At 41.7% G+C, this 24,701-nt stretch overlaps 1 protein-coding gene and 1 long non-coding RNA gene across 11 annotated transcripts in view; both read right to left on the reverse strand.

The window, feature by feature from the left end:
• Nucleotides 1-24,701, reverse strand: part of arhgap9 (Rho GTPase activating protein 9) — a 54,880-nt gene that overhangs the window by 1,794 nt on the left and 28,385 nt on the right. For 5 of the 10 annotated variants that reach the window (XM_030419672.1, XM_030419668.1, XM_030419670.1 and 2 more), the window contains 14 exons: nucleotides 20,443-20,508; nucleotides 18,088-18,228; nucleotides 17,821-17,919; nucleotides 16,267-16,328; nucleotides 16,044-16,131; nucleotides 14,948-15,043; nucleotides 14,438-14,536; nucleotides 13,932-14,037; nucleotides 13,421-13,540; nucleotides 10,846-10,944; nucleotides 8,320-8,397; nucleotides 7,981-8,034; nucleotides 7,073-7,207; nucleotides 2,334-2,439 (listed from right to left, as the gene is read on the reverse strand). In XM_030419672.1, coding sequence (XP_030275532.1) covers nucleotides 2,334-2,439; nucleotides 7,073-7,207; nucleotides 7,981-8,034; nucleotides 8,320-8,397; nucleotides 10,846-10,944; nucleotides 13,421-13,540; nucleotides 13,932-14,037; nucleotides 14,438-14,536; nucleotides 14,948-15,043; nucleotides 16,044-16,131; nucleotides 16,267-16,328; nucleotides 17,821-17,919; nucleotides 18,088-18,228; nucleotides 20,443-20,508 — 1,349 coding nt within the window. The remainder of the gene's footprint in view (nucleotides 1-2,333; nucleotides 2,440-7,072; nucleotides 7,208-7,980; nucleotides 8,035-8,319; nucleotides 8,398-10,845; nucleotides 10,945-13,420; nucleotides 13,541-13,931; nucleotides 14,038-14,437; nucleotides 14,537-14,947; nucleotides 15,044-16,043; nucleotides 16,132-16,266; nucleotides 16,329-17,820; nucleotides 17,920-18,087; nucleotides 18,229-20,442; nucleotides 20,509-24,701) is intronic. The other 5 variants (XM_030419674.1, XM_030419675.1, XM_030419673.1 and 2 more) reach the window with 5 other exon arrangements.
• Nucleotides 3,010-7,066, reverse strand: LOC115583164 (uncharacterized). The gene is made up of 2 exons (XR_003984311.1): nucleotides 4,208-7,066; nucleotides 3,010-4,161 (listed from the first exon to the last, which is right to left on the reverse strand). It is a non-coding gene; the product is annotated as an uncharacterized LOC115583164 (long non-coding RNA).

Consider the following 24,701-nt stretch of genomic DNA (forward strand, 5'->3'; position numbering starts at 1 on the left):
AATGGTGTGTGGACTACCATTTTTTAAGCAATTTTAAGTGACCATATCTGAATAAAGGGTGGAGCAGTGGGGGAATATCCTGATTGATTTGACTGAGAACCCTGGTACGGACAATCCCAAGGTAGCCACGCCCTAAAGCATGCTCTGCTTTATTGTCTATTTTAATAACTTACACAATGAACATCACGCTGTGTTAAAGAAGACTTTAAACTAGCGATTGAGACTCATTAGGAAACTGTTTACGGAGGGATTAACTCAAGTGAAAAGTGGGGTCACTTCCTCATAAGCTTACATACAATCAGACTACTTTTTACAACCAGTGGAGTCACCCCCTGCTGGCCATTAAAAGAATGCAAGTTTAAGACACTTCAACTTTTCAGACATGGAAGCTCCGTCTATGTCTAATACAGTCAGTACATGAACGTCCAGCCCAGCCGCCAGGATCAAGTGTTCCTGCCAACACTGCTGTGTTCTCATTTGTACGTGTCACAGGCTAACTGCCATATTCCAATATTTACAAAACATATCATATCACATTAACATTACATGTTTTATGATCTGACTTTCATATTCAGAGGTAGAGGGGACAGTGCTGGAGTCACAGACAAGAAGGATTTCAACATTTGTAAGTGTGAAACCAATTTGGATGATTGTCAGGAGACCTCAGGACAACTTCCAGTCGCGTCTGTGCCTCAAAACCAGGTGTTTTAAAGGAGACCGTGGGACATCTCCTGCTGTGCTTGCGAAAATAAAAAACAGGTTTTTTTCATTGAAAACATGAACTTTTCCCAACTCTAACCAAGTGGTTCGGGAGCCTAAACCTTACCAGACTACACATCAAATGAAAAATTTTTCTAAAGAAATGTTAAGTTTTTAAAAATATCTGTGGTTTCCATAAATGTACATAGCCAACATCTATTCTTGCAATTTGGCTGAATGAACACTGCTGCACATGCTAGCATTGTCAAGGTGAGCATGTTAGCATGCTGACTTTAGCATTTAGCACCTTGTCAGCACAGCCGCATGCAGAGCTGCCAGCATGTCTGCAGACTCGAGTCTTGTTCGAATCCATCTTCGGGCTAACATGACAGCTAACTGTTTCGTACAACTTCATGCTTCTGGTCAGCGTGTGACATCTTTATAATTTTTCACAAGCTCCATCTTTCTCAAACTCAGTTTGTGGATCCACCAGTGACATCTTCTCTCACGTCCACGTATATCTGCATTTTCAAATCCGGATCTGTGCACATAAAAGTGTCCCGATCCGCCGCCAGTATCCACCTATGTTGGTGTGTCTGAGTGTGTGTGTGATTGGGGGGGACTCAGGAATGGATTTAAGCCACAGCATGAGGCATTCTTCTAAAAATGCCATTCCCACCAAGCCACAGAAGCAGCCAGCAATTGCTCAAAACTTCCACATTAAAAAGAGAGGAGGAAAAAAGGGAGAGAGAGAGAGAGAGAGAGAGGGAGAGAGAGAGGGAGAGGACGAAGAGAGAGAAAAGAGAGAGGTTCCAGTGGTGGCGGCGGTGGTGTTGGTATGCCTTCCAGCAGACGAACCACAAGGCTCCCATGGGACCTTCGAGGCATGGAGGAGAGGGAGGAGGAAGGGGAAAAAAAAGGAGAGAGAGAGAAAGAGATAGAAAGAGGAGGAAGAAGGGAGGAAGAGGAAAGGGTGATTATAAAGGAGAGAAGGAAGAAGAACGAAGAAGAAGAGGAAGTAAGAAAACAACAAAAAGGTAGCAAGCGAGCAAAAGAGAGAGGGGGGGGGGGGCGGTGTGCGATCGGGAGAGGAGATAATAAATGAGAAACAGAGCGAGGGGGGAGAGGAATGACAGCGGGGGGAGAGAAAATGAGAGAAAGACACAGAGTTGACAAATTCATGGGGCCCACCACACCCTGGCACAAACATCGGCCTCAGAACACGAACACTCACCCCTGTAGTGGAAGGAAAAACCATAGGCGGTAAAAAACACACATTTTATGTACTGTAAAAGGAACTGGCTCGCAGAACATCGTACACCATTCATCTTCCTCCAAGCCTTTTCATCTTCACAGGGACCCAAACTTAACAACAGTGTGATCCCGGTACAGCGCTGGCACACTCCGAGAGCCGAGGCCAAAAGAATCCCCGACAGAAAAGTCACCGACGAGGAAACGACCCCCTCTTGTGGTCACATTTTTCTTTTTTTAAAAAAGGAAAGTTTACGAGGAGGAGATTTTTTAATTTTGACTTCACTTCACAAGGACATCCGGTTCATTCCTGTGTGCCTGGAGTGTCCCGATGGGGGGGAATATTCTGCATCATGAGATGTTCCCAGGGAACATGCACCTACCGTCTGAGATGGCGACACATGAACTGCAGTGTGTCGTGGTTCGGAGGAGGCATGTTGAGCACCAGACACTTCAAACGATCCACTTTGTCCATGTAGTCTGACATCTCTGTGGCACAGAGCGGGAGAACGTGTCAGATAAACAAACAGATATCATCGCCTGCACTCTCGTTTCATGTGTTTTATTAGCAACAGAAACCCGACTGACATCCACTAACTGATATAACATGTGCCCCAATTAGCATCTGCTATCTGATCTGCAACTGCGGTTTGATGAACGGCGACGTGGCGATGGCACACACAAAAAAAATTCCCGTGGATTGATAAGAAAGGGGGAATTATTACTGAAAACATATTTACATTTGCTATCATTTTTCAGTCTGAATGTGATTTTGATTTGAAGCGCAGGATTAACGACTGTCTTTAAGATACATGGCGATTCTCATCAGAGCTCATGCAAATTAATTGATGAAGAACACAGATAGAGGAAAAGTTCTGTCTTTTTGGTTTTTTTTAAACTGTCAAACACCATTTAAAGATCAAAAACATGATCAGTGAATTGATCCTACAAATGTGCTGTATGTGGGGCTGGTTTGGTTTATTTCTTGGTGCAACGCTCATAAAAGCTAATAAAAAACATCACTGAGCCACGCTGCTTATTATGACAACATGGGCCCTGTTGTTTATTCTGTAATAATAATACTTAACTTTTATTTATAGGTCACTTATCAAACCAAAGTACACAGTCAACATGTAGATACGATGAAATAAAACACCACAACGATAAAGAAACACACAAGAAGAGCTAAATTAAACTCCAAACAACGACAGATGAAAACCAATAAAAGACGCACGCAAATCAGATAAAATCCAGATATGATTTCCGATGAAAGTAAGTTATTTTTTAGAAGAGATTTAAAAGGAAGACGCCGACTCTGACAGCCTTATTTCCTCGGGCAGGTCATTCCAGAGCCTCGGGGGCCCCGATAGCAAAAACTCAGCCCTCTTTAGTTTTTAGCCTGGCCTCTGGAATAAATAAAAGACCGCTGCCTCAGGATCATCAAAGATCTAAAAATCAAAACTGCAAAAAAACACGGAGCCAATGTAAGGAGGCTAAAACTAAAAAGAATCAATAGATCTGCCGAATGTGTGTTAAACCGCAGCTGAACATAGTTCCTAGGATCCATAATTATTTATGCTTTTTCATAATCTTAGTATAGCAGGAAGGGGGGCAATTTGCGCAGGATCCGAGGTCTGATTTTCGCATCATATAAATACAATACAATAAGTGTTTGGCCTGTTGCCCACCATTAGGTTTAAGTTTTGGTCCTCAAAGGGAAAAAAAAAAGTTTGTGCACCTCCTCCTGACACAGAAAGTTTCTTTCCAACAACTTCTGGGTGGAAAACCACTGCGTCACGTAACGCAGACACAGTTTAATTTTGTTTTCTCGTGATGTTATTCCAAGGTGTTTAAATCTCATCCTTCTAAAGTGCATGTTCGATGCCTTAATCAGCCTATTTCCACCTTAAAAAAACACAATAGTTAAAGGACACAGCAGGCTCGACTGTAGCAGTGTGATCACAGGCTGTCTACACTGTCCTCACCAAAGCCAAGGTGGAGCACATTATACCTGTCTTTAAACCACTGCTCTGGCTTCCTGTCCGTCAAAAGATCAATTTTAACATCATACTACTTGTCCTACTTGACCTCAGGCCTAAATACATCTCTGGTTTACACGAAGGCGGCAATCTGGGACAGGTTTACCCCAAGCAAGGTGAGGCAGCTTTTAGTTTCAATGCTCCCCACCTGTGGAACAAGCAGACAGACTACCTGAGGAATGTGGATCCATTCCTCAGGTAGTCTGTCATTAATCTACTTTTATTTTCTGATCTGTACCCGTGACATCGACCGCGCGTCCGTCCGTCCTGGGAGAGGGGACCCCTCGTCTGTGGCATCTTCCCGAGGTTTTTTTCACCCGTATTTTCCCCCCCACCGCTACAAAGTTTCCTCACTCAAACCACACTCTATACCTTAAATAAATACATTTGGGGTTTAAAACAAAACCGTTCACTGCGGCTTTCACATAACTGGATTCATAACGTCTTTGTAATCTTCAACTTTTTATCTGCTTGCAATATTTCTTCTTAACGTCTCATTCTTAAAGCCTCTAACTGTCTCACTGTAAAGCACTTTGAGCTGCCTCGCGTCTGAATGGTGTCAGAAAAATGAACTTGCCTTTTTTTTAATTTAATGTTTCATATGCAACAAATCAGACATCTAATTTACCTGTCGGGCCGCGGACTAAAGAGAAGGACAGCTAGAGTTTACCCAAATCCAGCAGGTAGTCTGACCGGCAGTGGGATGTCAGTGTTGGATAGATTTGGTTATCAAAGACAACGAAGTACATACAGAAAGCTCTGCAGAAACAGCGGACAGGTCGGACGCTAGCTTAAAATCTTCAGACACAACAGAAATATTGAAGTTTGCCGATTTCACACATCTGCAAATGAGCTGCAAGTTTTCTGTCTGGACGTGACTGTTGTCCATTGCGACATCACATTGATTCAGTTTATGTCTGTGGCCTTTTCTTCACTGTTCTTAAAGGGCTGACTGCCACAGACTGAGTGAGGTCGAGACGAACTAACATATAGTTGGTTTTGGTCTTTTTTTTGAAAAACAGAATAACAGCAAGCTTATCCTTTAAATAATGGTGTCAAAACTGGAGCGTGATCCATATATAATCACCACGTATGTATATGAGTTGAGGAATTTGGGACTTGTGTGGAAAGACACAGCTGAAACGTGAGTAATTCACACTGTGGGGAAGTTTTTGGGTTTTTTTTTGCAGCGAAACCGTCACTTAATTTAAATTCAACGCTGCGCAATAAATTACAGTTTTGTCAGGATGTAATTATTCTCCTCTCGCCTCCTTCAAGCAAGTTTCTAGTTGTGGAAGCACTTTTTCTTTTTCTTTTTTATCCCCCTGTGCCCATATATCTTTCGCTATATACCGTATGTGGCAACATCTTCTAGGGGTTGGAAAAAAAACGAGCGCTGTAAATATATTCTATAATGAAGAGAATTACATCCACTACAGCTCGACAAAGTGTGAAACCGCCCAAGTAAAGAGGGGGCTGAGCTCTCCTCTCTCTAACCGCGACCGTCTTGGTTTTCGACTCATTAAAACCACAGCAGTGTTTGGAGTATTCAAAAAATAAGTACACCAGGGGATAAATGATAAGTTGATATTAATAAGTTATCCTCTGAGGGCCTCCTGTGGCCCCTCAGGGTGTAAGAATCTGATCTTGTTGTGGTTTTATCAGTGTTGTTGCCCTCTTGCCTTGGTTTCACTTCTACCTCATTTTACAGTGTTAGCTTTTCTTCTAATTCGTCTTTTCAGTCGTACACACAAGAAGTGCACAGTGTGTTGTATCTGATCATGTAAATGAGGGCTAGAAGTGATGATTATTTTGATTGTTGATTAATTTGATGACTTTTTCTGTTACGTGGTCTGTAAAATGTCAGAAAATGGTCAGAAATGTTGTGTTTGATGAGTGGAAGGTAACATGCTCACCACTTGTTCTCTTAATTAAATCCCCCCCAAGAATCTCAAGACTTTAAGGTCTTGATTTTGAGTCTCAGCGACCAAAACATCAACCTTTTCTTAATAAATCCAATTTAGAGGTAAAAAATGTGTGCAGGAAAGACTATTTTCAATTGAACTTGAAACTGAAATTAAGAAATGTTGTGTTTCCCAAAGCCCAACATGATGTCCTCAACATGTCTTGTTTTGTCCAAGGCCAGTTTATGTCATGGAGTCATATATTTTGGGCTGGAAATAATGATTATTATGATTTCACTGTTAATATGTGGATTTTTTTCTTGATTCATTGTTTAGTTGTTTGGTCTATAAAAAGTCAGAAACTGGTGAAAAATGTCTAAGAGGATATCCTTAAACTTCATAGAGGAGCGGTGAAACCAGACAATATTCACCTTTAAAAAGCCGATATTAGGAGAATTTTTACTTTTTCTTAAAAAGTAAATCAAGCCGAGTAATCGATGATCAGTATAGTTCGCGAGCAATTTAATAGTTGCCAACTTAATCAATTAAACGATTAATAATTGTTGCAGCTCTACGTGCAAATAAGCAGGGACTGTCTCATGCATACCATTACCCTCTCTTTCCCCTCATTACCTGTTTGTGTTCCAATAAACGCAACAAAATAAAAGACAATACATGCCCAAAATACACTTGGAAAGAAACAACATCCTACAAAAATGTCTCACCTCAAACATAAAGGTGATTATTTGCATTTTAATAAGAATTCTGTTTTTATTTCATACAAAGAAACCCTTTATTTTCTACCTCAGACTGATCAAAGATGATGTCATTCTGTGAGCACTCTACATTTAACAGAGAAGAAGACATATAGTAAGTGAATATAGATATATATATAAATTTTATTTTTTTACAGTTATTTTTTAGATTTTAGTACTTTATACTAGATTTTAGTACTTTTTATATTTATTTCTTACTTACTTTTCTCACTTTTTTTCTGACTTACTCTTGTCATTTCATCTTTCTCTATTTAAATCTTGCTCATATCGACAGTGTGATATTATCTGTTCTAGCAGGAGCAGCTGTCATGGTGTGATTTCACCCAGTGGGATCAATAAAGTATTTCTGATTCTGATTCTGATAAATCAAACAGTGTGAATGGAGCCGAAGCAGGTCACTCACTGACTGTCTCCACGATGTCGGTGAAGAAGCCGAAGGGCACCAGGGGCTCGGGAAGCTCGCGGAAGAAAAGTTTCAAAGCTCCTGTGATGACATGAATGTCCTCCCAATCAGACTGGTCCAAATTTAGCTTCTCCTCTGAGGGACCGGGAGGAGGGAGAGGAGAGGAGGGAGGGGTGGGGAGGGGATGAGGGTGACGGGGGAGAAATTCAGACAGACAGAGTCAGAGGAAGTGAACGCAAAAGCGAGGCAAATGTGAAAGAAAGAGCGACAAAGTGTTCGAATCAAGAGAGATAAAACAAGACAGAGTGTGAATTCAGGTCAGCGTTAAGGCGTGACGTTAAGGCGTGACGTTAAGGCTCGTAGCTGCAGGAGGGAGATAGAAATGGTCTGTAAAAGTGAGAGAAGACACTGAAGCACAAACACATGTAAAGCACACCGTTTTCTCGAAACCCAGGCCTGACAAATGCTTCTCAAACTGGATCACAGGGACTAAAAGGGAAGACAATGGCTAGCTTTAAATTTGAGCTCGCTGTCAAGAATATTTATGGCACAAACAAGAATCTAATAATGAGAAACATGAGTCAGAAAGATTAGAGGAAAGCTGATTCTCCACCTCGTCCACTTGGTGGCAGCCTCGGACCGTGCGAGAGCTCGCTGTACAACCTGCTGCGTGTTATTACATCAGAAAACTTAAAGCAGCAAAAAAAAGCCTAAGGGACACACATACATTAAGCAAATGGTAGCACAACCACAGAACGGCTCTGCGTGTCAATCTGCGGGTGGGCGTTCGGACTGAGTTTCTCACTGAGGTGTTCACATTATGCAACACACGATGCACAAAACAAGCAGGCTGAGGGGACACGTGAAAGGCAGCTGGGTCTTTTCCCCCCACGCCGGGCTGAATCTACCTTGTACCAACTCCGCCGGGAACATGTAGCGGCCGTCAGTGGTCACCGCTCGCTCTGCGAAAAGCAACACGTTACTCAGTCGGGGCGTCCGGATGTCATGTTACATACAGCCTTCAGTGTTGTGCGGATCACACTGTGTGTATTCAGACTGAACAAAAAAAACAGCACCACATGACATTTTTATCTTGACTGGGAGAAAAAGAGGAAGAGATAAAAATGTCTTGATTTCTGACGACAGACAGAAAAATCCAACTTCTACCTTCTTCAGGTTTCATTACTCTCAGACATTCAATTCAAAGTTCAGTCGCTCCCCCCCTCCTCCTCCCTCTCCATCCTCACCGTGGTTCACAAGGAATCGTAGTTTCTGAATCACTGCCAGGTTCCCGGATACTCGATATATGCCGTCAGTGTCCAGTCCTGCAACAAACCACACAGAGATGACTAAATGTGGGGATCTCCACCGGCATGACACGGTATCTGCTAATGATCTACGTAAAGGAAAACTTAAATTTTACAGTTTGAAGTGTTTTTACAGGTCATAGGGGAGTAGTTTGCTTATTAAAGCCGTTTTGCGTCATGCTGAAGCTGTGTGCACCTCGATAATTATCCCCCTAGTGATGTCACTCAGTGGCTGAGGGGAATTATGGGTAATGTAGGCTCCAGGTTTGGAGCAGCTATCACTTTTTTTTTGTTTCAAGCATCCTTCATGTCCATTTTCTTATTTCATTATTTTTTTTGCCAGTCACCCACAGACTCATGTCAGGTGCTCCAAATCACAAGGAGCCTGATTCCCCTTATTTAGAGTCATGAAGGCAAACCTGTTGGAAAAACTTAAATTAAAATGATTTTATATGATGGTATAGGGGCAACAGAATACGGTCATCAAAATGTTCTCCGATCTCCCCTCGCGGACTACTTCTTTCTTTTTTTTCTTCTTCATGTCCTGGAGGAAAGCCCCTATCACTTTTATCAGTCTTGATCATGGACACAGCTCAAACACAGCTGTGGACCATAACGCAATTATGGGCTGCGTTTAAACACTTTATGAGTGAGGTGTCTTCAGAAAGATCCTCGTAAGTTCAATGGCAACCTTTTTTATCAATAACTCAACACAGAGGTGGTAAATTTGGACTTTTCTTTTTCTTTGGAATTGTTTTTTTTTAGTCCCAAGCACGTGCTGCCGTCTGCCCAGATTTTTCCGAGCTGAATTGTTTTGCTGCACATGTTCTGCACATCAATAAGCGAGCGTGCTTTGTACAAAGTTAGTTTTGACACGTCTTGACACTTTGAGACATGTTTTTTTTTTTTTTTTTTTTAAAGTTACATTTTGCGCGATCACATGAACCCGTGGGTATTTATAAACTTCCTCTAAACATTTAATCGTGTGACGTTTGAAGTGCTCACAAAGTTTTGTTATGACATTGAGTTTCTGCTTTTTCCACACTGGTCCCAACATCAGAAGTGGAACAAGTCAGGCTTGTGTGATACATTAATGATTAACATCCTATCAGCACTCTGAGGTTAAAATGAACAGAGAGTCACATTTACCAGAGAAAATGACTGACTGAATGTATCATGTAACTGCAGTTAGTCATGCAGCGACTTATTCAGCCACAGTAAAATCAAACTCTTCTTTCTGTTTGAAGTTTTAAAGAAGACCTTCCATACTTTTTCTTTTTGCCCTTTCTTTCAGTGTGTTACATGTAATGTGCATGTAAAAGGTCTTGAAAGTTGCCACGAACAGAAGCAGAAAACACAGCTCCTGAACACCTCATCAGTAGTCCTGCCTTTAATTCTGCGACTTCTTGACATCACTGCGTCACCATGTCACATACTTCATGCCTAATATTCACAGCAGAAGTGGAGCTAACTGGGAGCTCAAAATACGACAAAGCCAACCAGAGAAACGGTGCTGCTGGCTGGGGCGTGTGCGAGCTGACCAATCAGAGCAGACTGAACGCACCAAAATAAGATTATAAACCTGCAAATGATAATTATATATGTCCTTTAATATGTAGCAAATATCTGAATATTATCTTTTGTTTTCTTATTGTTGCGTTCACGCCTAAGACTTTCCACTGCTAAGGTAAACTCATTTAATCTGTAGTGGCTGAAATGTTTTATTCGTCTGCGAGATCTTAATAACCTCTATAGGAGCTAAAACATTTATTTAATCCAACTGGGGAAATAATATTCTGCATCAGGTTTGAGAGTCGATTGATCTTGGATCATTTCTTCTATCTTAGATCAAAGATCAATTTCTGAGAAATTGCAAAAAATGCAAAACACTTACTGGTTCCAGCTCTTGTGAATATTTGCTGTTTTTGGTCATCATCTATGATTGTACATTTTATTGTAGTCTCTCTAGTATGTATTTAATTTAACACAGCATGCTGAAACTATAATGATTGCATACGGTAACTATGACAATTATCAGTGATCTTTCTCTTTTCCCCAAAGCTTCTTCGTCCTAAAAGTTTTCAGCCTCTCACAGCCTTGATCTCTCCATCTGAAACTACTCCTCAGAAATATTTAATTCATCAAAACCAGGTTTTTAAAAGCTCTTGTGATCAAAACACAGACGTCTTCGTGCGTATGAAATATTTATCCGCGGCATTGTTTCTAAACAGTTTCTAAACAACTCAATTTTCTCTTATTTAGATCTCTTTTGTCTGGCAGCTGTCACAACTTCTGCTCCGTGTGTGTTTTTTTTTTTTTTTAGTCCGCTCTGTCAGCCAATCACAAACGTTTCGCGGCACATTTTTGTTGGATGATTTATGTCACAGAGCTGAACCGTTTCCCTCACGTGTCTGCAATAAGCTGGGAATCACATCAGCAGGGGGGCGGCTGTGTGTTTGACTGTACCTCTCTTCTCCACGGCCTCAGTACAAAGCTTGACGAAGCGAGGGACGGTGCTCCTCTCTCTCTCGCAGAGCATCTCCAGACTGCAACCAAACACCTGATCTGAAGGGTGATGACAGACGGACACAAACACACACACGCAAACACACACACACAAACACACTTTTTATGTCGGATCAGACGTTTTCTTTTTCTCTCAGATAACTGTGCCAACACATGATGTAAGAGCTCCAAGCTCAAGTCAATCGAGTGATACATTTACTGTTCATTATAGAAGAAAAAAACCCAGAAGAGATGTAAGCTCACCCTTTATGATGCAACGCCACTCATGTGCTGTACAGTATGTACTGTAGGGGCGGAAAAAAAAAAATCGCATGCAACCCCTGTACGCCACAGTATGAAGCCATTAAACTGCTGTGTGATCAGATTAGGGTCGTCTCTGATAAGGACCACGATGAACTTAATGTGAAGATGAGAGGGGAAATCAGTTTAACGATCATTAAACTCTCAATAGTAGATTCAGAATTTTTGTTACAAATCCAAAGATGCTTTTGAACGTCATCTTCACTTCTAACGAAATGCAGAAAATCGCGTTACGCCGCGTGGTGGACGAGCTACGCTTCGTTGAGGTTAAAACATCCTGTTAGCCCGTCAAAAGGGAGCTGCAGTTAATTGTTTTATCTTTGGTAAAATTGTGGGTTTCATTATGTAAAGGCACATCCCTGGCTTGAATCTGGTCAGGAACCTTGCGCTGCATATCGAGGGTCTACAAAGAAAGGCAAAAATATCAGAAATGCCTAAAAGTGAGGCGCCTTAGGATATATTTGCTTCAAATATTTACGAAAACCCCCATGGACATTTTCTGAGAGACGAAATCATGTTTTTCTAGAACTTTTACCATCTTCAGTGTCTCCTGTAGTGATTATCTACATCTTTAATCTATATTAAGATGCTACTTAGTCTAAAAGACTTGAGGATGTTTTGGCAGAATGCTAATTTCTTATCCTAGTTGATCTCTGATGAGACACTTTTCCCATGACTCATTACAGAAGTGCATTAAAGGAGCTCCTGCACAGATGGGTGGCAAATTTTAATGAGCTATAAATTAAAGGACAAACCGACATAAAGTGTCTCAGTGGGCTGTTGGGCCACCGTGAGTCATCAGAACGGCTTCAATCTGCCTGAAGTGTCTTAAATCTACCGAAGGGACAAAGCGCGTTCTTGGTGTTGCTGATGGTGGCAGAGAACACATCAGACCATCGGTTTAATTCTTGTTTGCTTCCAGGTCGCAGTGGTGAAGAGGAGGCCGTACGGCTCAGGTGCCGCTTGGCGACACCTAAACCCACTCAGCCGGGGGTTCGGTCATTTTGTAAATTGTGAGCTTGTTGGTTGTTTGAGACAAATAAATAAAACTGACTTGACTGGATTTTACAAATATAAGCAGCTTGAGACCCCCCTAATTCTGATTTGACATGATTCTCAAGTTTATAAGGCGAAGTTTCAGGAGCAGGACCACACCTCAACAGCGCCAACTTCCGATATTCCTATAAATAACTGTGATGGAAAAGTTCTTCGTGAAGAGAGATGTGAACTGAAGTCTTACACAGGAATGTTCAATGTAACTGATTAACATGACCTGTAACCTGTGACCTTGTTTTAGGCCGTTTTATTATCTATGTCTGGTATTGAGTGACCACTGGAGCTTATCACTTCCTTCTCTGTGGAGTACTCCTTTAAGTGCAGGTCATAAATTAGGAACTAATTGAGTGAAATCACACCCACAGAGAGGGATATATACCATGCTTTTCTCTTCAGATATTGAGTCTTCACTTTGTAACAGACCTGCGTGTTGCTCTGTGAATGCTCCTCTTGTACAAGATTAAAACCTTGTTTGAACCTTGAGCTGACTCCGATCTCCTTCCTCCAGTTCTAAATTATCGCAGAATTATTTTAACAATAACCACCTGACCCTCTCCTCGTCTTCGCTCTCGTATTCTGCGCCCCTCCCCCCCACCCAATTTCTCTCTCCCTGTTTCTTCTTTTCTTTCCTCTCCTTCGTAGGACCATGAGGGGTCCGTCGCTGCCCGAGTGCGGCGGCGGATTCTCTACAGAGCTTCCCCACAACGCACTCGAAGAACTCGAAGAACCAAGATCTTCAACATTTTGTTTTCTCTTTCATAATAAATCGTTTAAACGTATCTTGTTGAAGGTGCGGTCCTTGCTAGTGAATTTCAGGTGTTAAGAAAGATCCAAAAACAGAACACCGTTTTTTGTTTCCAGCAGACAATCAGTGTGAATAACTGCTTCGAGAAGCTCTTAGTTAACAGGCGAGGAGGATTGCAGTGCACGTTCTCTCAGGGAGGTGGCATCGCTGCTGGATACATGCTGAGATTTCCTGGCAGCCATCACAGCTGTGATGCGGCTTAGTTAAATATCTTCAACTTCCTAACAAAACTCAAGCGGGTAGCTTTAGCAGCAAAAAGTGCTGTCTTGTTAAGCACACTCCCATCATTCACCACCGCGCGCTGCTGAACAAAGAACAGCTGCGTTGAAATCAATCTTCAAAAAGAATCCTCACCTTTGATGAGGCCTTTCTCCTGCAGCGTCTGCAGAGGAGGTCTCTTCAGGATCAGCTTCTTCAGCCGGGTCTTCACTCTCTTCCTCTCCGTGTTCTCTAGGTTGGATGATGAGCGAGGGACTGCAGAGGGAGGAAAGGAGGAGGAGGAGGAGAAGGAGGAGGAGGAGGAGGTCAGTGCGGGGCGTTCGAATGCTGGGCAAGAGAGCAGATGAGAGGGGATGGTGGTGAGGATGAAAAGCGGGAGGGCCGGGCGGCGGCGGAGGTGAGCAAGGACCGACGGGGGGATTATCTGCCACGGAGGCCGCGTGAAGATATAAGTGGGCTGGATGGAGGAGAGGATGGAGGAGAGGATGGAGGGGTGTAAGAAGCCTGTGTGGAAGTTTAGAGAGAGAGAGTGATGATGACGGAGCGACAGGCCTCAAGTGAACCGAGGCGGAGGGCGGGGTCGGTTTTATGTGAAGGGACGCGGTGAGGATGGAGCGATGAGAGGCGTCATGTGGGGAAGACTTACGAGACGTTCTCCTGTCGTCCTCGTCTCCGCTGTGGTCCAACATCTCCACGCTGCCCGCTCGCCTCAGAGAGTACAGGAGGACGTTGTCTAACGGGTTCTCCCGGTCCTGGAGGAGTGAAATAAGGCTCACTGTGTTCATTTAGAGCTCATCTGATAGTGGATTTCTGATAAGTGAGTGTTCAAAAAGTCTGCATCGGATTATGATAAATGGGCTGACTGATAGGAATCCCTTCAAATCTATCCAAAGCAAATGAAACTGGCGAGTGTTTGGCAACAGAACAGGTGTAGACAAATTAAAAGGACATAAGCTACATGCAGGATTGTGTATAGAAGTCTGTGTGGTAAAGACTCAGTTAAAGGACATACAGTAACCTTATATACTGATGGTATGACATTATTTCTATCCACAGGGAAACCATTTGACCACGAATAGAGAAGTGGTGCAGTGAAAGTAAAACTATGCGCGTGTCTCATGTGTGTGTCTGTGTGTGTGTGGCGCGCCTCACCAGCCTGTCGATGACGTTCTGGATGGTCTTGTACCACTCTTTGATCAGCGAGTCCGTCTCCGACTGCAGCAGGAACTCGTTTCCCGTCACTGTCCTCAGCTACAACACACACCCGTTTACGAAACCACATGAGTGTGTGACCTTCCGCGCCGGCAAAGCAAGCCCCAGTTTTTAACAAAACTGTACGTCTCTTGGGTTTAAAGACAGTATAGAGGGCTCTCACACTGACACTTGATCCGCCAAGTTGTGCCGGAAAATGAATTTTTCACAGCTTCCTTTTCTGCACAGAGGGTTACAGTCGAGTGACCGAGTGAAAGAAGCTTCCCACTCTCACTTCCCTAACTGATAAGGACCCTTTGCTGACAGAAATATGATTTTATCTTTTACTGCTGGTCAGTTAACACATTGTCTTCACGGCACGTCACCTCACAAAACAATTCAAATGAAAATGAAGGGTTTGTTGAATTGCTGTGACCTCTCTGACAGTTTTTTTTTCCACTCGTTTCTTACCTTGAACACGTTCTTCTTACTGGACAGCTCGTTGGCCCAGTGGATCTGTGCTCCTCTTAAATCCACACTGCTCTCAGGGCGACTGTTTCCTGGTTTCTGTTTGCAATAAAAGAGTCATGTTTTGTTCTATCTCATCAAAAGCTGGTTGAATTGACCTATATGTTTTACTAAAAATGGGTTTCGGTGTTTTTCACCGTGGGAAACACCCTTTGCCCCGTTTAACTGACAACTACATTTTGACCAACTTTCACACACAACACCTGCAGCTGGTTTGAGTGACCTGTTGCATTAAAAGAGCAGCTGGTGAATGTCATTTAGCTGCAAATATCCTGTGAAAAGAAATGTGTGATAGATGATTCAGAGTTGTGTGTAAACTTCTTGAGTGGAGCTGCATCAGGACGCAAAATAAATTTCATTGTAAACAGACAATAAAGTCGTATCATATCGTATCGCCTCGTGTTGTATCATATTGTATCCTAACGTATTGTATCGTATCTTAATGTATCGTATTGTGTCGTGTTTTGTCATATTGTATTGTAATGTATTGTATCGCATCGCATTGTATCTTAATGTATCGTATTGTGTCGTGTTTTGTCATATTGTATCGTAATGTATTGTATGGCATCGCATCGCATCGTATCGTATCTTAACGATCATGTTTTATCATATTGTATCTTAATGTATTGTATCACATCGCATCGTATCGTATCTTAACGTATCATGTTTTATCATATTGTATCCTAACGTATTGTATCTTATCGAATCGTATCGTATCATATCTTAACGTATTACATCGTGTCGTGTTTCATCAAATTGTATCTTAACGTATTGTTCAGCTGAGTGGTCACTTTCTCTGTTTTTTAAAGCGTACTGCTGTTTAATCATTGCACCAAAATCAGCTGACCTCAAAAGTCACTTGACAATGTTTCAGTCTAAAATGATGACTGCAGAAGAACTGACACAGAGCTCTTACAAAATGACTCAGAAGAGTTGGCTGACGATTTTGTAATCAAGAAAATTTTCCTCATGTTATGATTTCCGAGCCATCTATCACTGGATCTAAGCCATTAAAAACACAGACTGTCTGAGCTCTCACCCAGCTGGAAGGTGTCTGTGATTTGGGATCTTTGAAGAAAACCAAACTGTTCCCAACCAACACCACCCAGGACGGGCTCCAATTCTTCCTGCAAAACAAAAAGCATACATATATACCTGTCACTGGGGATGCAGAACACCAAGTCATACTTGCCTTAATTTATTCAAACACTTTTCATACAATGCAATCGAATCTGTATGTCAACAGTCTCTTGGTGTCTCACCTCAGTTTCCGGCCTCCTTCTGCAATCTTTGTCTTATTCAAGAGGCCGGCTTTCTCCAACTCCTGCAAACACATTAAAAGTGCATTAAAATCTGCAATATTCAAGCGCTAATATCAATACTGTCACAGAGAGTAGGCCCGAGAGTATGTGAGGGAAGTTGAAATATTAACAGTAAAGTACAGCAGAGGGCTTTTCCTCTGTGTAATAAACTGCATCCTGAGCGAACCCATTTAACTTGACTGTTGCATCATTCGAAAAATAGCAGGAGGGGAGCTGCTGCGAGATCTCCCACTGCGGTGTGGCCCCATTTAAGGTGCAGGAGAACCGAATTAATACTAACTATGAAGTTATAAATGTTGAGACAGGATATAAAGACAGTGAGGGAGAAACGCAGAAGTGAAGACCATGTTAAAGAGCGAATAGAGAAAGAGGAAAGCCAGAAGCGTTTTATTTTATTTGCACAGGTTTTGAGATAACCATACAGATTTTTTCTGATACAGATTCATCTAAAAAACATCTCTGTGAACAATTTTCTCAATTTTCCAGTTTTAGTAACAAACAGTTCCAAATGACATCTGATAACGGGGATGACTGTGGATTATCCTGAGTACCTGCTTCAACTTTCTATTTCTGGTGGGGCTATCTGCATATTACATGCTGCCTGCAGATATGTTACAACACCTGCGTATCCTCACGAAAGCCGAAACTACTGGAGCTTTATGGCCACGGCTGTTTTTGTTTTGTTTTTTGCTGTTGAATGTTGGGAAAACAGCACTATTGCCAACAAAAGAGGTTGTATTATTGGTTCTAAGAAAAAGTTTTTGGAAGAGAGAACCAGGTGGAGAGTTTTTTTGTTTTTTTTTCAAGTGTAGACTCTAGTCTGGTGGTGTGACCCGTAACAGGAAAAGTGCATCCAAAAATACACATTGAGTCATTATCTACTCACCACCATGCTGTTAGAAATTCGAGTGAAGTTTTGAAGTCCACAAAAAATTTCTGAAGTAGATGGGGGCTTGTTTTAAAATGTAAAAAGTCAAATAGAATGGCTTCATACGGCTCGTCCGGCCTGACATGTGTCTCCTGAGAGCACCAAGATCCAAAACTGATTTTGAAAAAGATGTTATTGACACCTTCAGCAAGCTTCAAGCTTAGCAGCTACAGTGAAGATTTTGGCTTTAAAGAGGGTGTAAATAACGTCCTTTCAAATCAATTTGGCATCTTGAGGCTTCTGGAGACTTGGATTACAGCGGATGAGCTGTATGGAGCCATTTAGTGCTTAGTGCATTTATGTTGTTGTTCCCCTGCTGTTCAGTTGTTTAGGAGAATGCTGTTGTTTTGCTGTAAAGCTCCATATATGTCTTGTTGACTACGAAACGTCACCTAACTTTCTATTTAAATGGTTTCAGTGGATAATGACGGAATTTTAACTTTTGGGTGAGCTTATCCTTTAAGGCTGCCGGGATGCTCCTCTGATTGTTTAAGAAACAATAAGAGATAAGGTATTCATAAATGAGTGTTTTTTATCTTAAAAGGTAAAAAGCGATGTTTTCTCACCGGTGTGCAGCCCTCGCTGTCTGGAGAGCTCGCAGGAGACGGAGGCTCCACGACGATGTTGGTCACATTACAGGAGTAATCTCTGCACTGCTGGACCAGCTGAAACACAGGAAGCATCATCATCATCATCAGCAGCAGCAGCAGCAGCTGGGTTCATTTGTCTGTATGTACATTTGTGCGAAAACTGGTGAAGTTTATCTGCACTTCCTCCTCTCTATGACCATCTGTGAATACTGTGCACGCAGTTTTATGACCTTGTGTGAATACCTTGCCGTTCTCAGGCAGGACCATAGATTGGGAGTGGCTGAGCTGCTGCTTCACGTCATGCTGGGAGTTATGGAAGTGGGCATCGGCACTGCTCAACCCCATCGTGCTCAGGGTGTCAGAGGAGGCGGCGCGCTGCATGCTCTTCACGGGGGGGTTAAAAGTCAGGGTCAAATTTTTTGGGGTCAGTGGTGAAAGGGAACAGACAAAAAAAGGGGAAGGAACATGACTGATTTATTGTGTGAACATGCTCCCATTGTACTGTTACATCTGCAGATCTTGTCTAAAGGCTCTGACAGCTGATGTGCTTTTGTTCTCTCCTAAGTAAGAAACTACAGCAGAAGCTTTTATAGATATTATATTTACTGTATATATTGGTATTTAGCTAATGCTCTCGCCTCAAGCAACCTCATGCACGAGTGCAACTGTACAACGAGTATAAATACCTAAACAATTAAAATCACAAACAAGCAACATTGCGGAGCAACAGAAAGGTCAGGGCATGCAGCTCCTCATGTCTTATACACAACAAAAGTCATGGAAACAAGTACACAGAGAGCACTGACTCTTGTATTTACTACCTTTGACTTTTCATTCCAGCCTGTACCTTAGATGACAACCATTTTTCTCATTGGTTTGTTGACTGTTGACTACAGTGGATGTATTTGTAGCCGACAGGCTCTTGGATGATTTTTTTCTGACTGATGGACCATTAAAGTCCATTAAAGATTATCAGTCACTGCTGTTCATCTCCTGGGATCGGCCAAAGCTCAAGTTTTATTGAGTTATTCAAAAACTGCTCTCTCTTTTTTTTTAATATATTTATCTGTACTTAAATTGCGACTACTGAATGGGTGCCTGAGAAAAATATCTGACACTAAAGCCAATTGAGGCAATGTGATTGCGATTTTGGGCTATATAAATAACACTGATTTGATTTGATCTGACTTCACTTGACTCATTCTCACATGGGTTTTTAAAATGTCACCTCACTCACTTTCGTCAGCAGCTAAGCCTCAGTACCGGTGCTTTAACAGGTGTTCTCACCTTTGTCAGCTCTCATTTCTCTCTGATGCCAGACAGTGGTAAATATCATAAAAACCTTCTACCATGTCAGATCACTTCTGGAGAAAGCTGCAAGTATCTTAAGCAATTTCCTTCATATTCTGAATTAGAGCCGTAACATTTAGTCCTAATCTGTTAAGTAAATCAGTCACTTTACAATAAAAAATGTCAAACAATTGCTAGTTCCAGCTTCTTCAATATGAGGATTTGCTGCATTTTATGTAATTTATGGTGGTAAATGACGACTCAGCGGGTTATGGTTTGGGTTTTGGACATTTAAGGCAATTTGTAGACGTCATTTTGGGCTCTAAGAGATTGTTTCTTTAAAACGTTCTCACTGTTTTGCCTCACTTAACAGGAAGAGCAGAGAGGCAGAGACACGGTGATGCATGCATGTGCAGCTGTGCTTTACATGCAAAACATTTAAGCTTTACAGTCCAACGCATGCACATATATGTCGGTCTGCACACAAATGCACAATATTCCCACCACTTCAACTTTTCATGTAGCAGCAGCCATAATTAAGTACCTTCCCCAATCCCCGTAACCTAGTTTCAACAATCAGCCTAAATATCCCTCCTAATGTTTGCCATCTTTTCATGCAAGGAGGATTAACACTAAGAGCCAAATCTGCTCCTTTGCTAAAGAGGAGGCCTGTATAAGGGCTTTAAAACCAGGCGCACCCACACCCCACTGTGATGCAACATGTTGCAGTTAGAACTGCTTGGGTAACAGCCTCTCTTTTTACACCATGAGTTGCTATTTCACCACCCTTATATGCATAAATGCTGATCTCTGAGAATCCAAAGAGCATAGCTGGCACTACTTTAATGTATTCTACAGTAATACAGTGCAGATGCAGTTTTTGCAAATCTAATGACTCGACTTCATTGATTTTCATGAGGAAAATACCCTCCATCAAAAGCCCTTTAAGCGCAGGTAAAACACTTAGGATTACCTTCCCAGTCGGGCATGAATAACAAGGAAGGAATTGGCAGCTAAATACTTTAAAAGAAGAATAAGTAGTGTAAGTGACCTATGGGTATTTATGCACAGATACTCAGCTATTGGTTCTAACATAACTGACTTGGTCAAGGTTGGCGGACTACGCCACCAGAATGTTATGACGTTCTGCAAATGCATCCCCTTGTGTAGGGAGAATGTATCAAACTGATAAATGGCGATTATCATCTATGTTGCTCTTTGAGAGGTGTTTGACTACAAAGTGAAAGTCAAGGTGAAATGCTTTAAAAGCCCTCTGCCAATGAAAGAGTGCATCAGGTAGAGTATCACCTGTTTCATCTGCCAGCCACCGTCGGTATTTCTCTGGTGGCTTCCGAAGAGGAAATCAGGTGACAGCTAGAGAGAGAAAAAGGCAAAGAAACAGGAGGACAGAGGCAGTAAACACTGATGAACAGTTTCTATTTATATCTGAAAATCAATTACAAATCACAGGTCTTTCTTTTTTTTGCATAACTGAGCATAAAAGGCTGCAGAATGATGCACTTTCAGGCTTTTTTTGTCTGCTTTTTGTGAAAAAAATGAGACAGAATTTGATCCAAAATGGCAGCCAGTTTGGGTTTTAATTTCACACCAACGTTTAAAAACAGGATGCTGACAGATGCGTTCAGTTAAGATAAGCCACGAGGCACGGGCTAACGCTCACGCCAACACAGAAACTACTCCTCTGCCCCGCTTACATCCTGCCGGCTAAAAATGTTCTTTGATTCGCCACCACGGCACAGAGGTACAAACACGCACGCACGCACACACACTCATGCCTGTGATCGACTGAAGTTAACGAGAGGCAGTTGCAGCCGTTGATCAGTTAGACAGAAACACAAGCTTCATAGTACTGATTTGACTCAAACAGGCTGATTTCAAGTTCAGACCTGAATCACACACGTCCACATAAGAGTCACAACGGTGTTTCTGAGACAAAGATAAGATCAGCACCACCCGCTTTTACAGTGAAAAGCCAACTGAGTGAACCATATCATCCCATCACAATGAAATGAAACATATTTATTTCCATTTAATTTAATTCTACACGTCCTGCCACCAGAAATGAAGCACCCAAAAAACTGACATTGGAATGAAAACATCAGACATTGTGTAAGAAATTTTAAATGAACTTACAGCGTATGTGCTCATTATCACTGATCAGCCGCGTCTACAATCCAGGCACACTCCTGTCTGTGAGAGCTTTTGTCCTGTTGAGTTTAAGTCCTCAGCTGTCTGTCGTTTCGTGCCATGACACTTCTTCATCTGAGTGTCAAAGTGCATCACACCATTCATCTCTCCCTCCTGTCTCGGCCTACGTCTACTTCCCCATTCTAGAGGGAAGCTGGCTTTATCAGCCGCTGCAAGCAGCTCACAATAATCACACCAGAACTTTGCTAACGTCGCCACATTAGCCACAGTCCGACAGGTTTGTGTTTGCAAACGAACACAGTGTGAAGGCAAACACAAACGGGGCTGCTTTTACTTCATGGAGGAACATTACCATAGATAAGACTTAGCTTTCAAAATAACACTGACAATGAATAATAGCACCTTTAATGCTGTTAGATTGTTATATGGGATCGTTATGACTGTTGCCTCAGTGTGTAAACATCATTTTACACATGTTTGTATTCAGGGAGAAGATACACTTGCATTAACATGATTAGAAGTCGGTTCAAGGCTGATATTTCCTATATTTAATGTCACAATAACCATCCACAAGAAACACCTCCCACCGATATGAGTCATATTAATAGCGCCTGCAGCCATTGACAGTGTGTGGAAACTAGTGAACAGCGAGTAGAGAAGTTAAAATAGACGACAAACAGATATTGGTAGACGTGACCAGCATCCAAACAGTAGAAGCACCAAATCAAACTCGACAAATCCTACTAAAAAAAGAGGAAACTCCTAGAGTCACTTGGCCATGTATAGAAATATTGTAAAAATATAGACATTTATATGATTAACAGTTTTAAATAATTCAACATATTCAGGAGAACAAATTGGGAACACTATTGGTCAAACCTTGGTTTAGTCTGTAACAACTCATCCTGTTTCATAAAGTGATGCTTTTTCAAATTCTGAATCTGCAAAGTAAGTGAGTAAGTAGATAATTATATCTGCTGACACGGCTGCAAATAATAATCAGATTCATTACTTCTATCACTATTCCCCTGGTATCCTGGTAACGATCAGGTTTTTGGAGTGTCCTGGATACGTTTTGCACACATAAACATTGAATACTGGCTTTGAGAAACCTGGACACCTGGAAACCTCACTGATGTTCTCTGACAGAAACCAGGAAACTGTAGCATGTTAACACCTTACGCTGGTTTATCAACACAGAGAACAGCGGAAGAGATGGTGACACTTCTGCAGGCACACAAGCAGAAACCCGTATATATGATCATGTATTCACGGATATGAATAACCAGGGTTTTAATGTTCCACGTGAACGCCGTATCCTAAATATGATCAAACCTGGATACACATGTTAACTCAGTGATATAAAGAGGGTGTCTACAAGTTTCAGATGCATTTTAAGACCTAGTTAAGTTACTAAGTTATAATTTAAGACAAATCATCATTTTCTTAGTCAAGCATTAAAGATATGTATAAGGGTAAGCAGCATCTATGTGGGTTTTATGTAGGAATATGGTTATTAGAGTGAGGTTAATCTACATTTTGCTATCATGCAACTTTGAATATTAACCATATTAGGTTCAGTTTAAAGATGTAAAGACTTGTAACATCAGAAATGAGGACTTTCATGCAGAAGAGATTAGCTCATCTTGACAAAAAGACTTTAAAAAAATGTATTACAGAGTATGTTTTGGGTGAGTAAGACCTACCAAACTCAAATCAAGACTTTAAGTAAAGACATTCAAGGCATAATATTTGTTAAAAAGCAGCAAATCCTTGCATTTTACAAGCTGGAACCAGAGAATGATTGATCATTGAATAAAATGCACGTATTCACTTTCAACAGATGTGCAAGCATGTGCTCACAGAGGACAAGAAGGAGAAGCCAACATGTTCAGAGTTATAAAAATAAACATCTACACCAGAGAGCGCTGCATGTGGGTCAATCGGGTTTAAACACCTGGGTCATTAACTCATGTGGCATGCAGTATGCATTAGATGTCATTGGTGAAGTTCCTGTTTGGTAATGCATGTAGCACAGAATAAAAAGTGACACATATAGGTCAACAGAAAGCATCGCGCACTGGCTTGACGGGGGAATCACTGCTTTGATCATGTGGGTATTTTTTTTGATGAGCAACATTAAATTTGAAACACTGACGCAACGTTGAGGCAACACAACCTTGAGATGCAAAATGCTTATCTCTAACAATCTGGAGCCGGCCGTGACGTCGTGTTTGATTCTGCGGACGGGTCAATTTCTGTCACAGGCGGCTGTTGAATAAATTCCCTTTAAAAATCTTCTAAAGCAACACAAAGTAGTTCCTCAATCTGAGCCGAAAAAAGGTGAAACTAAGGAAACAGTGGAAGTTTGACTGTGACGGCATCTGTGAGGTCAGGCCGGCTGATGAAAAGTTTCACTGAGTGGTTTAAATTTAGCATTGTTTTGTAATGTTGGATGTGGATTTAAAACAGCATCCCTCTGTGACGCCCTAATGGCTTCTGCTCATCTGCATCAGATCAAGAGGCATTACCTTGTTATTCCCTTCAGGGATTAGCTCAACAAAAACACCATTTGAGGAAGAAGTGTGGGACGCGGGGCAGTTAATAAATGAATACATTTGGCCGCAGGCTCGTCAGTGAACGACTGGGCAACTAGAAAGATGTAATCCCCTTTTAATTTGGCCGACGCACAGCGTTTCTCCCAGCTTTAATCTGGACCACAGTCCCGGCCTGTGTGCTCTCAGACGGCTGCTGACAAGAGAGTCATATGTATAGACGTGAGCAGCGAGTGTGTGTTTTTTTGTCCTACTGTTGTATCTTTTTGTCTGTTTGTGTTTATAGCTTCCAAAAGCACAGCTGTTTGCAACAATGGCATGTGGGAATGATTATTTAATATTTTCAGTATCTATTTAAATCACAGAAGCAGAGAGTTAAGAATATAATAAATGATTAGCCAACTAAGCCAACCACTTAGACTAATTACTGTATTGGCACACAGTGTTGTGAACACATTTCCCAAACTTCCTTGTGACAAGGAACACTGAATAAAAGTACAAAGCTAATGTCTGGGAGGATCCTAAAATACACAAATATATAAATAAGACAACTAATGAAAGCAGAAAGCAATTAAAATGTCCGCAGTGTGGAAGTATTTTCAATTGGAAAACAAAAGCAGCCCAACGGCCACTTATAAAGCCTTGCAAACAAGCATTTCACAAAGTAACAGAGTAACAGAGCTACGTTCAATACTGTCAGTTTGATACTGCACCTAAAATATAAACAGAATACAAGAACATCACGCAGGAAACTCAGGCAAAGGCTGCACTGACGCAACAAACGCTTGTTGCGACAGAATGTTAAAGATGAGCTTTTACACCACCTCAAAGTGGTTAATTACA

This window comes from Sparus aurata, chromosome 6 (genome assembly GCF_900880675.1).
Source record: "Sparus aurata chromosome 6, fSpaAur1.1, whole genome shotgun sequence".
In the NCBI taxonomy this organism is placed as follows: domain Eukaryota; kingdom Metazoa; phylum Chordata; class Actinopteri; order Spariformes; family Sparidae; genus Sparus; species Sparus aurata.